This window comes from Diospyros lotus, chromosome 11 (genome assembly GCF_014633365.1).
Source record: "Diospyros lotus cultivar Yz01 chromosome 11, ASM1463336v1, whole genome shotgun sequence".
NCBI lineage: Eukaryota > Viridiplantae > Streptophyta > Magnoliopsida > Ericales > Ebenaceae > Diospyros > Diospyros lotus.
In genome coordinates, this window is record NC_068348.1 from 33137783 (window position 1) to 33152785 (window position 15003).

At 38.4% G+C, this 15003-nt stretch overlaps 1 protein-coding gene across 8 annotated transcripts in view; it reads left to right on the forward strand.

Annotated features, from left to right (window-relative positions):
- LOC127812977 (ATP-dependent DNA helicase Q-like 2) overlaps nucleotides 1–15003 on the forward strand; it is a 93680-nt gene that overhangs the window by 19427 nt on the left and 59250 nt on the right. For 6 of the 8 annotated variants that reach the window (XM_052353602.1, XM_052353603.1, XM_052353609.1 and 3 more), the window contains exons 3-4: nucleotides 6783–6932; nucleotides 7016–7231. In XM_052353602.1, the coding sequence (XP_052209562.1) occupies nucleotides 6783–6932; nucleotides 7016–7231 (366 nt within the window). The remainder of the gene's footprint in view (nucleotides 1–6782; nucleotides 6933–7015; nucleotides 7232–15003) is intronic. The other 2 variants (XM_052353604.1, XM_052353605.1) reach the window with 1 other exon arrangement.

A 15003-nucleotide genomic window follows, 5' to 3' on the forward strand; every position in this document is an offset into this window, starting at 1 on the left:
AAACTTATTGGCAAGCTAGCTATGGAAGACATCTACAAGCCAGCTTGAGGGGGAGTGCTGGAAATATGTTAAAATCAAGAGAGATTTGTCCTTGATCCTAGAATATTCTAGGATCTGAGTTTTATGTAAATAATATGTAAATATAGTAAGTCAAGGATGTAGTTTAGGATGCTGTCAATATTTAGATTATTTCCTTCCTTTTTTGTTCATAATCCTCTCCTTAAAAGAGGATGCTGTTCTTGCTTATTTCAATCAATGAAGACAAATTGTCTTTGGTTATTTCTAAGATAATGTAGTAATAGGCTTATTAGGAGATATTTTAGCAATTAGTTAGGAGCACATGGCTGCATGTGCAAGGTTGTTTGGAGACAAATATGCCTATATAAGACTGTTGTAAATGGATGAGATTCTCATGTTAAATGATAATAGAAATTCCAATTTCTCTCCCAAGATTTCTCTCCAATCTCTCTCTCTCGTTCTTCTGCCATTCTCCCTCAATTCTCTCTAATGTCCCCCCCCTCATTCTTCTTCAACTTCCCTTCTATACATTATGTTCTTGACCTTCACTATATTGGATCCTTCCGATTTCCATTCTAGTCCTAGGCTAAACCCTAGGACCATGACAAGTTGGCGGTAATTCATACAAAAATGCCATGATCCATCTTTCTTTTTGACTAAGAGAATTGGCAAAGCAAAAGGGCTTTGGCTAGGTCTTATGAAGGATTGGTTTAGCATTTCCTTCGTCTTTTCAATTTCTGTTTTTTGGACTGGGGAATAACGATAAGATCTAATGTTTATGGGTTTTGCATTTCCTAACGTGTTTTAAAATACTACTGATTTCTATCCAAAAGTTAATTCTGGACAACTATTGTTGTGTTAACTTTTCTTCTAATATCTATAAAATTCAAGAACAAGAGCCGAGGAGGATGATTGGGATGGCTAGGGCAAAGGCTGTTTTATACTATCTAGATGGACCAAACGGGCAGGAGACAAAGGAGGAGGTTCACCCTATGTTATGTTTAGTTCAGTCCAATAAAGATCAGATTTTGTTATACCACTCTCGATTTGGTCATCCTTCTTTTTCTACCATTCGAGTCATGTTTCTGGCTTTATTTAGGGATCTTGATATTAAAGATTTCCAATGTTCTATTTGTGAATTTGCCAAACAAAAAAGGGTACCTTATCCTTCATCAAATAAGAGGACTTTCCTTCCATTTTCTCTAATTCATAGTGATGTTTGGGGGCCTTGCAACCATCCCCAATATTTCTTGGACACGGTGGTTTATTGCATTCGTGGATGATTGTACTCGAGTTGTTTGGTTTTTTCTCATGAAAAATAAATTTGAAGTGAGTACAATTTTTCCTTCTTTTTACAACATGATTAGTACTCAATTTGGAGTAGAAATCAAGAGATTGAGGTCTGATAATGCTAAAGATTACTTCAATTAATCCCTTACAACTTTCTTTGAACAAAAGGGTATCATTCATGAGTCCTCTTGTCCCTACACCCCCCAACAAAATGAGGAAAAATGGGCACTTACTAGCTGTCATAAGAGCACTTTTCTTCCATCAGAATGTCCCTAAGCATTATTGGGGAGAAGCTGCTCTAACAACTACATTTCTTATAAATTGGTTGCCTTCTAAAATTCTTGATTTCCGTAGTCCAATTCAACTCTTGACAAGATTTTTTCCCGATCTTCATATTCTTAGTAGCTGGAAACCTAAAATCTTTGGTTGTGTTGCATTTGTTCATATTCATGGTCCATATCAGAGTAAGTTAGATCCTTGGGCTCTAAAATGCATCTTTGTTGGGTATTCTTGTACTCAAAAAGGGTATAGATGTTACCATCCTCCTACTAAACGATTCTTTGTTTCTGCTAATGTGACTTTTGCTGAAAATTTATCCTATTTTAGCAATGATCAAGGTATCCAAAATCAGTCCACTACAAATGAAGATCAGCTTCTTTTTCTTCCCGACCTTTAGCCCAATTCTTCTAATTTTTCTCTTGCTGATCCTAAAGATGTTCCTAACATGACTCAAGAGGAGCCTGACCCTAAGACACCTCACCCATTGCAGGTTTACTCAAGACGGTAGCCATCAACTCCTTGCCCAATATAGGTTCCTACATCTAATCCATCTCCTGCACCTGCTGTCAGTCCTGAATTTATTACAAATGATGACATTGCCAGCCCTTCTAACCTCACATCAGGTAACTCTTAAATTCCTGAGCCTATGGATTCTGTTTGTGAACCTCCAAATGACCTTGATTGGCCCATTGCCCTCAGGAAAGGCACAAGAGCATGTACCAAACACCCTTTACCCTTGTTCTTGTCCTATTCCAAGTTATCTTTTCCACATAAAGCCTTTTTAACCAGCCTTCACAAGATTCCCATTCCTAAATATTTTTCCGAAGCTTTGAAGGATGAGAATTGGAGAAATGCTATGGATGTCGAGATGGCAGCTCCAGAAAAGAACAATACTTGGGACTTAGTTCCATTGCCCAAGGGTAAACACCTGGTTGGATGTAAGTGGGTTTACACCTTAAAGTGCAATCAAATGGGTCTCTTGATCGATACAAAGCACGCCTTATGGCCAAGGGTTATACTCAGGTATATGGGGGTGGATTATTTAGATACATTTGCTCCGGTTGCTAAGCTTAATACTGTAAGAGTGCTTGTGTCCCTAGCTGTAAACTTAGGCTAGTCACTTCACGAATTTGATGTTAAAAATGCCTTTTTGCATGGGAATCTAAAAGAAGAGGTGTACATGGATTTGCCACTAAGGTATTGCCCAAACACTCAGGGGAATATGGCATGCAAATTGAACAAAGCTTTGTATGGCCTTAAACAGTCTCCTAGGGCTTGGTTTGGCCAGTTTGCATAGGTTATGTTAAAACTCTGATATAAACCAAGTCAAGGGGACCATACTCTTTTTATCCATCACACGACCACAAGGGGAGTTACGGTGCTAATTGTTTATGTTGATGACATTATAGTCATGGGAAATGATGAAGAAGGAAGGAGAAAACTTAGAGACTGTTTGATTCATGAATTTGACATCAAAGAGTTGAGGTGGTTAAAATACTTCTTAGGTATAGAAGTTGCCCATTCTAGGGCAGGTATCTTCATTTCCCAACAAAAGTATATTGTGGATCTTCTAAAGGAGACAGGGTGGTTAGGTTGCAAGGCAACTGCAACTCCAATCAAGCCTAATCACAAGTTGGGTGAGTTCCTAGAGGAGAAGGCAGTTGATAAGGGGTCCCTAGAGAAGTATTATGGAGGGTTTTAGAGAAGAAAGGAGTCCGAATAGCCTATATACAAGCCTTTAAGGACATATATCATGGTGCAGAAACAAGGGTCAGAATATGCGGAGGGGATACTGAACCGTTTAAAATTACAATAGGATTGCATCAAGGTTTTGCACTAAGTCAATACTTATTTACTTTAGTAATGGATGAACTCACTAAAGCTATTCAGACATAGGTGCCATGGTGTATGCTATTTGCAGACGACATAGTGTTGGTGGATGAAACAAAAGAAGGAGTAAACACTAAGCTTGAGTTATGGAGAAACAATTTAGAATCTAAGGGATTTAAATTAAGTAGAAAGAAAACAGAATATATGGAATGTAAATTTAGTAAGAATACAAGAGTGGAGGATGTTATAATAAAATTGGAAGACCAAATCTTACAAAGAAAAGACCATTTTCGATATTTGGGATTAGTGATTCAAAAAGATGGAGAAATTCACGAGGATGTCACACATAGAATTAAGGCAGGTTGGCTAAAATGGAGAAATGCATCAGGGGTGTTATGTGATGGTAAAATCCCATTAAAATTGAAAGGAAAATTCTATAGGACAGTTATAAGACCAGTTTTGTTGTATGGTTCAGAATGTTGGGCAGTCAAATACCAACATGAGCAAAAGATGAGTGTAGCGGAGATGAGGATGTTAAGATGGATGTGCGGCCATACAAGAAAAGATAAAATTAGAAATGAAGTTATTTGTAATAAGATAGGAGTAGTGCCAATAGAGGAGAAGATGAGAGAGACTAGACTAAGATGGTTTGGTCATGTGAGAAGGAGACCAAGAGACGCTTCTGTGAGGAGAGTTGATGAAATGGAACAATTAATAAAAAAAAGAGGTAGAGGCAGACCTAAGAAGACTTTGAGGGAGACATTAAAGTTTGATATGAAGTGTATGGATCTCAATGAAGATATGACAAAAGATAGAAATATATGGAAGTCTAGAATTCATGTAGCCGACCCCACATAGTGGGATAAAGGCTGGATATGTTGTTGTTTATACTCGGCCAGATATTGCCTATACAGTAGGAGTAGTAAGCCAGTTCATGCATGGGCCTAAAGAGACCCATCTAGGAGCTGTTTACAGAATAGTACATTATTTAAAAGGAACATCGGAGAAGGGAATTATGTTTAAAAGAGGTCAGGGTATCAGTATTGAGGCCTATACAGATGCAGATTATGCTGGCTCAATGGGGGATTGGAGGTCTACTTTGGGTTATTGTACTTTCCTAGGAGGCAACCTTGTGACCTAGAGGAGCAAAAAACATGTTGTAGCTTGGTTTAGTGCAGAGGCGGAGTTTAGATCAATTTACTCTAGGTGTTTGTGAACTACTTTGGTTGAAAATTCTTCTAGATGATCTGAAAATTGAAGTGACAGGTCCTAATAGACTCTATTGTGACAATAAATCAACTATAAGTATTGATCATAATCTAGTTCAACATGACAGAACTAAGCATGTTGAAGTAGACAAGCACTTTATCAAGGAAAAGTTGGATAACAACTTAATTTGTACTTCGTATATACCTTCTTGTGATCAGCTAGCATATATTCTAACCAAAGGACTACTTGTAGCCGTATGCCAAAGAACTATCAAGAAGCTTGGAATGGATGATATCCACTCTCAAGCTTGAGGGAGAGTGTCAACGGATATGTTCCAGATCTGGTGCCAATGATTGATTCCTAAATCTATCATTGATTTTTTTATTTATTTCCTATTCCTGTTGTATATCTTTTATTGTCATTCTTTCCATAGTTATTGTATCTTACAGATTTGTATTCTTTCCTTATTCTAGGATTAGAATCTTGCTTGCATTTAGAAACTTCCTAATCGGTAGAGGAAGTTCTGTATATATATATATTACTCCCACAAGGGAGAATTAATCAAGGAATTCACATTTTCAGTAAAGGTTTTTTGACACTCACTAATAGAATTACAACAGTAAAGGAATAACAAGAATTACAATAGTAAAAGAATAGTAAAAGTTATAGCAGTAAAAAATCAAAATTTCTGTAACTCGGTTAGCTAATTGTGACAATGCCCCCTCCCTTAACAAATTTCTTGTCCTCAAGAAATGCTAAGGAGGTTGGCAGCTCTTGGAATCGTAAACAAGAATTGTTGGAAATTAATTTGTAGAGAAGCGTGGGAAATCAACCAAAAATGAATTTGCCTGAATTTCTTAGAGCAAGAATTGCAAGAATCATAGTTGAGGATTGATCGGCTCTGGTACCAAATGTCATGATCCTAGGATTTGGCTAGGGTTTAGAAAGGAATTTGAGAAGAATATGGGGAAGAGAGAGTGGAAAGGGTGGGAGAGACAGAGCAGAAATAGAGAGAATTGAGGAAGAAGAGAGGAAATTGAAGAGGAATGTAGAGAGAAAAGTCTGAAATCAGATTATCATTCCACATATCCCTAATTCTCTAGGTTGCAGCCCATTTATAGGCTTTCTAGGTAAAGGTACAACCAACAAAGTAGTGAGGTACAACCACTGACAATACATGTAATATCCTATACCTAATCTACCCTTGGGGTTGTGACACTTTTTTGTATGGCACAAAACACTAGGCAATAAGCACCAACATTTGCAAAATATGAGTGCAACAAAAATGTGGATATTATGATAGATATGGGGCCAAACAAGAAACAATAAATTTAAAAAAAATGAGATTATTTATAATAAGGTTGGAGTGCCTCCTATTAAAGATAAGATGCTGGAGATATGGTAAAAAATGTTTAGTCATGCGAGAAAAAGACCAATAATAGCTTTTATAAGGAGAGTGGATGGAATGGAATACGTTTTTAACAAAAGAGGTAGAGGAAGACCACACAAGCTTGGTGGGAGACTCATAGCTATGAAATGAGTTATAAGGGCCTTAAAGAATCTATTATCAAAATTATGTTTTGATATGAGTTATAAGAAAATGTGGGGTTAGACTTCATGTAGCCACATCCACCTGGTGGGATGAAGGTGTCACGAATTACTTTTAATTCTTTTTTTGTAATTTGGGAATTGAGGGAATAAGGGGTAACTAACCGTGCATGTAAGCGGTAGTTAGGCGCGACAGTTATAGTTGGTGGGAGGCATTTGAGTGGGAAGCTCTTTTCATTTGAATTGTGGAGAGATCAGTATAAAAAGGCTGATCTCACTCAATGAAGGCATGAATGAATTGATTCAAATTGAAAATTCTCTCTCTCTCTCTCTAAGTCTTATGGTCCTTCTTTCTAAATTCTCTCTCTCTCTATCAATTCCCTTTCTCTATTGAATTCTCGAAGAATACCGAGAGTTCCTTCTTTGTCAGAGCTTCTGCCTGACGCTAGCTATGTTGCTGTTCTCTCTCTCTAGTGGGCATCATTTCTATGATATTCTTTATGCATGTTGATTAAATATTTGTCATTCATTTACATGGTAATGATTGTTTTAGAACTCTATTGCTATTGTTATGTAGATGTAGTTTCTAATGATTGCTCAATCTTCAGCAGATAATAAATGCAATCATGAGCGGAAGAGATGTACTGGTAATTATGGCTGCTGGTGGTGGGAAAAGTCTTTGCTACCAGCTTCCAGCTATTCTTCATGATGGGGTTACTCTCGTTGTCAGTCCTTTACTTTCGCTTATTCAAGACCAGGTGAGCTTCAATGCATATTAAATTTGCCTTTTTGAGCATCTATACCAGATGAAACAACTTTTCTGATTACAGTTCTGCTTTAGGTGATGGGGCTGACTGCTTTGGGAATCCCAGCATCCATGTTGACCTCAACAACTGCTAAAGATGATGAAAAATTCATATACAAGGCCCTTGAAAAGGGAGAAATAGAGCTGAAAATTTTGTATGTCACTCCAGAAAAGATATCGAAGAGCAAGAGGTTTATGTCAAAACTTGAGAAGTGCCATCATGCCGGTCGTCTGTCTCTTATTTCAATTGATGTATGCGGTAACATCTTTGTTGGGCTTGGTTTAAATTGCGTTCAAGATTTGGTTTGAATTCCTATGAGTCTTTGATCATTTATCTGCTCTGTTTTGGCCTTGACTCAGTTGTAGACTCTGTTAAGGGCCTTTATATTTCTATGACTACCTTTGGTGTCTGATCTTCTCAACCCAACTCATGGTATAGATTTGGATGGAGATCAGTGTAATTTGTTATTATTATATAATGGTAGAACATATGGTTCTTATTTGTTAATCAAAGGATCCTAATTGTCTCTCTCAGTTGTCTTGTTGCCCGCATTAATGTTTCGATCCACTCGAAGGTTTTGCTGTCTATGTTGCATCAATTATGCGTGGCTGTCATATAGTTTCCATAGCATCAAGTCCATATTCCTTCTCTGCTTTGTGCTTGCATGTAATGCATAGTCCATTACAATGGAAAATTATCCTTCCAAGTTTAAGACTGGGAACTTTCTTCAGAAAATCATGACATTAGCATGGTTGGTGCTTGTCAGAAAAAAAGAAAGAACAAAAAGAAGAGCATCAAGAGATTCTTGATGTGTCAATAAATATTCATATATACAATAATAATAACTTTATTTCCTATAATGTGAGTGCTGTTGTTTTACATTATACAAAATCTTAGGGTGAATTTCATACATTTTTTATGTTGGAAAACATTCCAAATAGTTGAGAAAACAGTGTTATTTGAATTGTGGCATATGAATTCTGAGTAGGAAATCCTCCAATCTATTTAGATAATTATTATTGTAAACAAGTTAGAAGTTCTAGGAGGGATTAATACTCACAAATCATTATTCATCATTGCTGAATTTAATTTCTTCAACCTATAACGTGTTTATGGATATTTTGAATCTCCCTATTGTTGAAAGTGTTGACTGTTTCAATGCGTGTAGAAACAACATTGGATGTTTGGATGTCTGGGAAGTACCTGAGATATGTTGGGTGTCCTCATGGTGTGTTGGCAGGTAAGAGGATCATGTTGACAGGGAGTTGGGAAGAGGGTGAATGTAAAATGGTGATGGGGTGAAGGATACAGAAATTATTTCAGCATGGGGAAGCAGCCATTGCCCAGCTACATTCCCTATATGCCATGGAGTTGGGGATTGAGGAAGAAGATGTAGGAGGAAAGGCAGCAATAGAAGGAGATTCTGGCCTTAAAACGACTGCCACCTTACATCCACTCAACGAGGTACAACCTAGTAACCCTTTACATTCCTTGTTGATCAAGTCTGAGGATTTGCTTGCTGAACCTTTTAGCCTACGGCCGACCAGATTCCTTGACCACACTATCCATTTGAAACCCAATATGGAGCTTGTTAATGTTCGGTCCTATAGGTACTCTCCTTTTCAAAAGGCTGAAATCGAAAGACTGGTCAAAGAAATGCTGACCAAATCCATAATTAAGTCGAGTCAAAGTCCTTTTACTTCCCCTGTTCTCCTAGTAAAAAAAAAAAAATGCCTCTTGGCTGATTTGCGTTGACTACCGCTAATTGAATTCCCTAACCATTAAGAACAAATTCCCAATTCTAATAATAGAGGATCTCCCAGATGAATTGGTGGGTGCCATTGTTTTCTCCAAGATTGACCTAAGATCAGGGCATCACCAGATCCAAATGAGTCCAACAGATATTCCCAAGACTACCTTTAGGACTCATCAAGGCCTATATGAGTTTTTAGTAATGCCATTCGGCTTAACTAATGCCCTTGCCACCTTCCAAACCTTAATGAACCACATTTTTAACCTCTATCCGAGAAAATTCATACTTGTCTTCTTTGATGACATTCTCATATACAACCCAACTCTTAACCAACATTTGAGCCACTTAGAAACAACCTTCCAAATCCTCAGATCTAATCAACTATATGTAAAACGATCTAAGTGTACCTTTGCCGAGGAAGGTGGAGTATTTAGGCCACGTAATTACTGCTGAAGGAGTAAGTATAGACCCAAGCAAGATTGTTGTGATGGAGTGGCCGAGACCTAACATGGTCAAAGACCTTAGAGGATTCTTAGGCTTAATAGGATATTATAGGAGATTCATCAAAGATTACGGAGTTATAGGCAAACCATTAATTGAATTACTTAAAACAGTTTTGGATGGAATCCAAGGGTAGAGGCAGCCTTCCACACATTAAAGAACACCATGACACAGGCCCTTATACTATCCCTACTAGATTTTACTAAGCCATTTGTTTTGGAGATAGATGCATGTGAAATAGGGGTTGGTGCAGTGCTAGTACAAAAGGGAAGACCCTTGGCTTTTCTTAGTCAAGCTTTAGCCCCAAAGCATTTGGGACTAAGCATTTACGACAAGGAACTGATTGCAGTGTTAATGGCAGTAGACAAATGGAGATACTATCTGGAAGGGAACCAGTTTGTGATAAAAACTGACCATGAGAGCCTCAAGTTCCTGTTGCAACAAAGGCTGCATGCTCAATTACAAAAAAAAAAAAGGCGTTACTAAGCTGCTGGGGCTGGACTATACCATAGAATACAGAAAAGGAAAGGAAAACACTGTGGCAGATATACTGCCAACGAAGGAGGAACAAGGGAGTTTTCTAGCTATTTCGGTTGTTGTGCTGGATTGGGTGAAGGAGATCACAACAAGTTATGAACAAACTGCATGGGCCAAGGGTCCTGTGGCTCAAAGTTAAGACCCAAGTATTATGGGCCTTTTCCTATCTTGGCCAAGATCGGGAGGGTAGCATACAGGTTGCAGCTACCGGAAGGAGTGAAGGTTCATCCCGTTTTCCACGTGTCAATGTTAAAAAAAATCCATGGGGCCTACGGAATTAACTAGCTTGAACCTACATGGAAGAGGATGCAGTAACAAGGGAGGAACCACTTGCAGTGCTGAAAAAGAGAGTCATCTACTGAAATTCTATACCCCTCACCCAAGTCTTGGTGCATTGGAGTCACCTGCACCTTGATCACACAACTTTTGTAAGTTCTCGAGGACAAGAAATGTTTCCGCGGGGGGGGGGGGGGGGGGGGGTGTTTCTTTGTCACATTCCTAAGGATAGGATAGTCAATATTATTTCTCTTATGCTATGAGGGTTTTACAGAAGTTGTTATGAGCAGCCATGCTTCTCTGGGTGTATATTTCCGGTTAGACACTCCCAGCTGTAGGCTATATATACATGGCCACCGCCACAAATTTGGGCATGTGATGAATGAATATTCTCATTTTCTCTCTATATTACTGCTATTCTCTCTCTCTCTCTCGTATCTTCTCTCAATTTGAAAATACCAAATTAAACCCTTGTCAATTTTGGAGAATTGACACATTAGTCCCAATATCCATATGTCAGATGTCATTTAAATCTAGCATTAAGGCACTAACACTAACAATATACACTTAAAAGAGTTTCTACTTTCTATATTCAAAAAGAAGACTTCATTATATTTTGCAGTTCCTAATAGCAATTCATCTGATTTCTCCATCTGATAGGGATCCAGGATCATTTGCATCCAACCAAACTAATTTAAATGCATTACAATCACGTGACACTTTTGGTGGAACTCATGTGTCCATTGGTATGACCCATATGGATTTCCTCTTTATTTTCCTTTCCCAAGTTTACACTTTTAAGGTTCTGTTTCCTGTTGTTAGCAAATGAGTTGATTTGTCCTGATATTATTTCCTTTTCTTGGTTGATTGATTGTAAATTGTAGATTAGAATCTTTTATTTTCTTCTATTTCTTGTAAGCAACTTCCTAATTTGTTTCTTTCATTTTCTTCTATTTCTTGTAAGCAGCTTCCTAATTTGTTTAAGGAAGATTGCTAAGTTAGAGAGTTGCCTAACTCATTTAGGCTAACTTAGGAAGGTATCCAACTTAGGAGATATCCTAAACTTGGCAACCTCTCTGTATATATGTTGTGTTCGGCTAAGTTGATAATACATTGGAAGTTTTTCCTGGTTTTTTGACATGGTATCAGAGCCATAGGGTTTCGGTGATTGTTTGTAACCGAGATACGTTGATCCATTTTTTCCTTCCAACCATAGTATGGGCGACGTTGGAGAATCGGAAGGTACAATCGAAGTCACAGCCACAGGTGCTGTTACGGGGGGTTCTAGCCATGGGATAAGTACTGGAGGAGAGCTTCCGATTATTCAAGCGGCTTATAGGTTAAGCGGAAAAAATTATCTCAAGTGGTCTCAATTAATCAAGACCTTCTTGAAAGGCAAGGGGAAATTGAGCCACTTGGAGGGAACCAGGCCTCAAAAGGAGGATCCCACGTACGCTGCATGGGATGAAGAAGACTCATTAGTCATGTCATGGCTTTGGAGCGCTATGAATCCAGAGATTAGCGATACGGTAATGTTTCTAACTACGGCTAAGGAGATATGGGATGCTATGAGGACTACCTACTCCAAAATCAATGATGCTGCACAGATTTATGAAATCAGAACAAAAGTGGCAGCAACAAAACAAGGCAACCGATCTGTTACTGAGTACTCTAATCTGTTGCAGATTTTGTGGCAAGAATTGGATCACTATCAGTGCATCCAGATGAAGTGCAGCGAGGATGCAGTCATTCAAAAGAGATTTGTGGAGAAAGAACGGATCTATGACTTCTTAGCTGGGCTAAACTTGGAGTATGATGCTGTTAGGATCCAAATCCTAGGTAAATCTGACCTACCTTCTTTAAATGAAGTTATTGCTATTATTCGAGGGGAAGAAGGTAGGAGATGAGTGATGTTAGAGAATCATTAGTTAGAGAGATCAGCATTACTCACTATAAAGGGGGCTGGTTGTGGAAGGTGGATTAAAGAAGATAGAAGATAGGTGGATTCAAATGGAAGTACCATAGATAGAGATAATTTGTGGTGCACTTTTTGCAAAAAGCCGAGGCACACAGTTGATAAATGCTGGAAGCTCCATGGAAAACCAGTCAGAGGAGGACAACATCCACAATCTAAGCCTAATGGGCAGTCATATATGGCTAACAGTTAGCTGGGATCGGGAGAGATCAATGGCCGACAACAAGTGGAAGGCAAAGGCATTGAACAAGCTGAGTTTATGGGGCTGAAACAAGAAGAAATTGAGAAGTTGAGGACCCTATTAGGCTCACTTGAGAAGGAACTAGGAGCAAGTTCTTCAAATCTTGCTCTCACAGGTATTACTCTCAATTCTTCCAGCTTAAAAGTTTCAGATTTAGGTTTTAAACCAGATTGGGTTCTTGACACTGGTGCCACCGACCATATGACCTATTCTTCCCAAAAATTCCTATCCTACAAGCCTTGTCCAAGCACCAAAAAGATTGTTCTGGCTGATGGATCCCTAACTACTGTTGCTGGAATAGGGGACATCAATGTGAACAATCTTTTGATCCTAAGAGATGTTCTTCATATTCCTAAACTTTACACCAACCTCATCTCTATTAAAAAACTGACTCAAGATGCTAATTGCCTTGCTATCTTCTCTCCAACCTCTTGTGAATTTCAGGAAAGGGACTCGAGGAAGATGATTGGGCATGCTAAGGTGAAAGAGGGGCTATACTATCTTAAAGAATTTAGTAAACTGAAATATGTTCCTCCTATGTCTTTTTTAGCTAAATCCAATAAGGATACCCTATGGCTTCATCATTTTCGCTTAGGGCATCCATCATTTGTGGTTCTTCAATCTATGTATCCCTCTTTGTTCAAGGGATTAGATAGTAGGGAATTTCAATGTGATATTTGTCAATTTGCTAAGCATAAAAGAGCTTCATTTCCTCTTAATAATACTCGAAGTGTTCTTCCTTTCAATTTAATTCATAGTGACATATGGGGTCCTTCTCCTATCCCTAACATTTCGGGTGCAAGGTGGTTTGTGTTATTTGTTGATGATTGTACCCGTGTAATGTGGTTATACCTTCTTAAAAACAAATAAGATGTTTGTTCCATTTTTCAAAATTTCTACACCATGATTAAAAACCAATTTGGTGTTGAAATTAAAAGAGTGAGAACCGACAATGCCAAGGATTTTTTCAATCAAACTCTCTCTCATTTCTTTCAAGAGAGAGGTGTGATCCATGAATCATCATGTGTTTATACTCCCCAGCAAAATGGGCTAGCTGAGAGGAAGAATGGTCACTTATTAACAGTTACAAGAGCATTGTTGTTTCATAATAATGTGCCTAAACACTATTGGGGAGAGGCTGTTCTAACTGCAGCTTATCTTATCAATAGGCTTCCTTCAAGAAACCTTGGTCTCAAAAGTCCAATTCAACTTCTTACTCAAGGATTTCCAAACTTTGTTCCCACAGATTTGTGTCCTAAAGTGTTTGGCAGCTTAGTTTTTATTCATAACCATTCTCCTCATAGGGGAAAATTGGATCCGAGGGCCCTCAAATGTGTCTTTGTTGGCTATTCTCCTACTCAAAAGGGTTATAAATGTTTCCATCCTCCATCCAAAAAATTCTTTGTCTCAGCTGATGTTAAATTTGTGGAAGATCAGTCATATTTCCAGAATTTCTACACTCATGGGGAGACTGATTTCTTAGGTGGAAATGCAAAGGAGTTATATCTTCCTACTCTTCCATGTTCCTCTTCAGCCTGTCCTAGATGTTCCTCCACTCTTTCAGCTTGTCCTAATCCTCAGGATTGTGCTAATATCGATGTAAGAGAAACTATTCAGTCACATTCTAAACCTCTGAAAGTGTATACAAGAAAGAGAGCCCCAGAACTTCCATCTAAGCATGCTGAATTATCTAACTTAAGTCCTGATCAGTGCAGTCCAGTATCTGACTCCCACCAGAATTCTATTCCATCTTCTCCTGAAGCTAAACCTACTTCACCAGCATCTCTTCCAGTTGACCATCAGCCATCTACACTCAATTTAGATGATCTAGATGTCCCAATTGCCCTAAGGAAGGGAACTCAAGCCTGCACCCAGCATCCATTACACTTGTTTCTCAGTTATTCTAATCTGTCCCCAGCTTACAAGGCCTTCTTAACCAATGTCTCTTCCATACCAATTCCAAAAAACCTATCTGAAGCTTTAAGCAGTGAGAATTGGAAGGAAGCCATGAGAGTTGAGATGAATGCTCTTGAAAAGAACCATACTTGGAATCTGGTAGAACTTCCTAAAGGCAAGAAACCAGTGGGATGTAGATGGGTTTTCACTGTCAAATACAAATCAGATGGCTCTTTAGAAAGGTACAAAGCTAGGTTGGTGGCCAAAGGTTATACCCAAACATATGGTGTGGATTATCTTGAAACATTTGCTCCGGTGGCCAAAATGAACACTGTTCGGGTTCTATTATCATTGGCAGCCACTTTAAACTGGCCTTTGTATCAATATGATGTTAAAAATGCGTTTTTTACATGGTGACTTAGAGGAAGAGATTTATATGGAGGTTCCTCCTGGATTTGGGTTTCCTAATCAAGGAAAAAACTTAGCATACCGCTTGAACAAAGCTCTCTATGGATTGAAACAATCACCAAGAGCTTGGTTTGGGAGATTTGCCAAAGTAATGTTTGGCTTGGGCTATAAGCAAAGTCAAGGGGATCACACATTGTTTATTCACCACTCTCCAACTGGTAAACTAACTGCTTTGCTAGTATATGTGGATGATATAATTGTGACAGGTGATGATCAAGATGGAATTGTAGCATTGAAGAAGTGTTTGACTCAGGAATTTGAAATAAAGGAGCTTGGGAACCTAAAGTATTTTTTGGGCATTGAAGTGGCTAGGTCTAAGAAAGGTATTTTCATTTCTCAACATAAATATGTGTTAGATCTCTTGCAAGAAACCAGT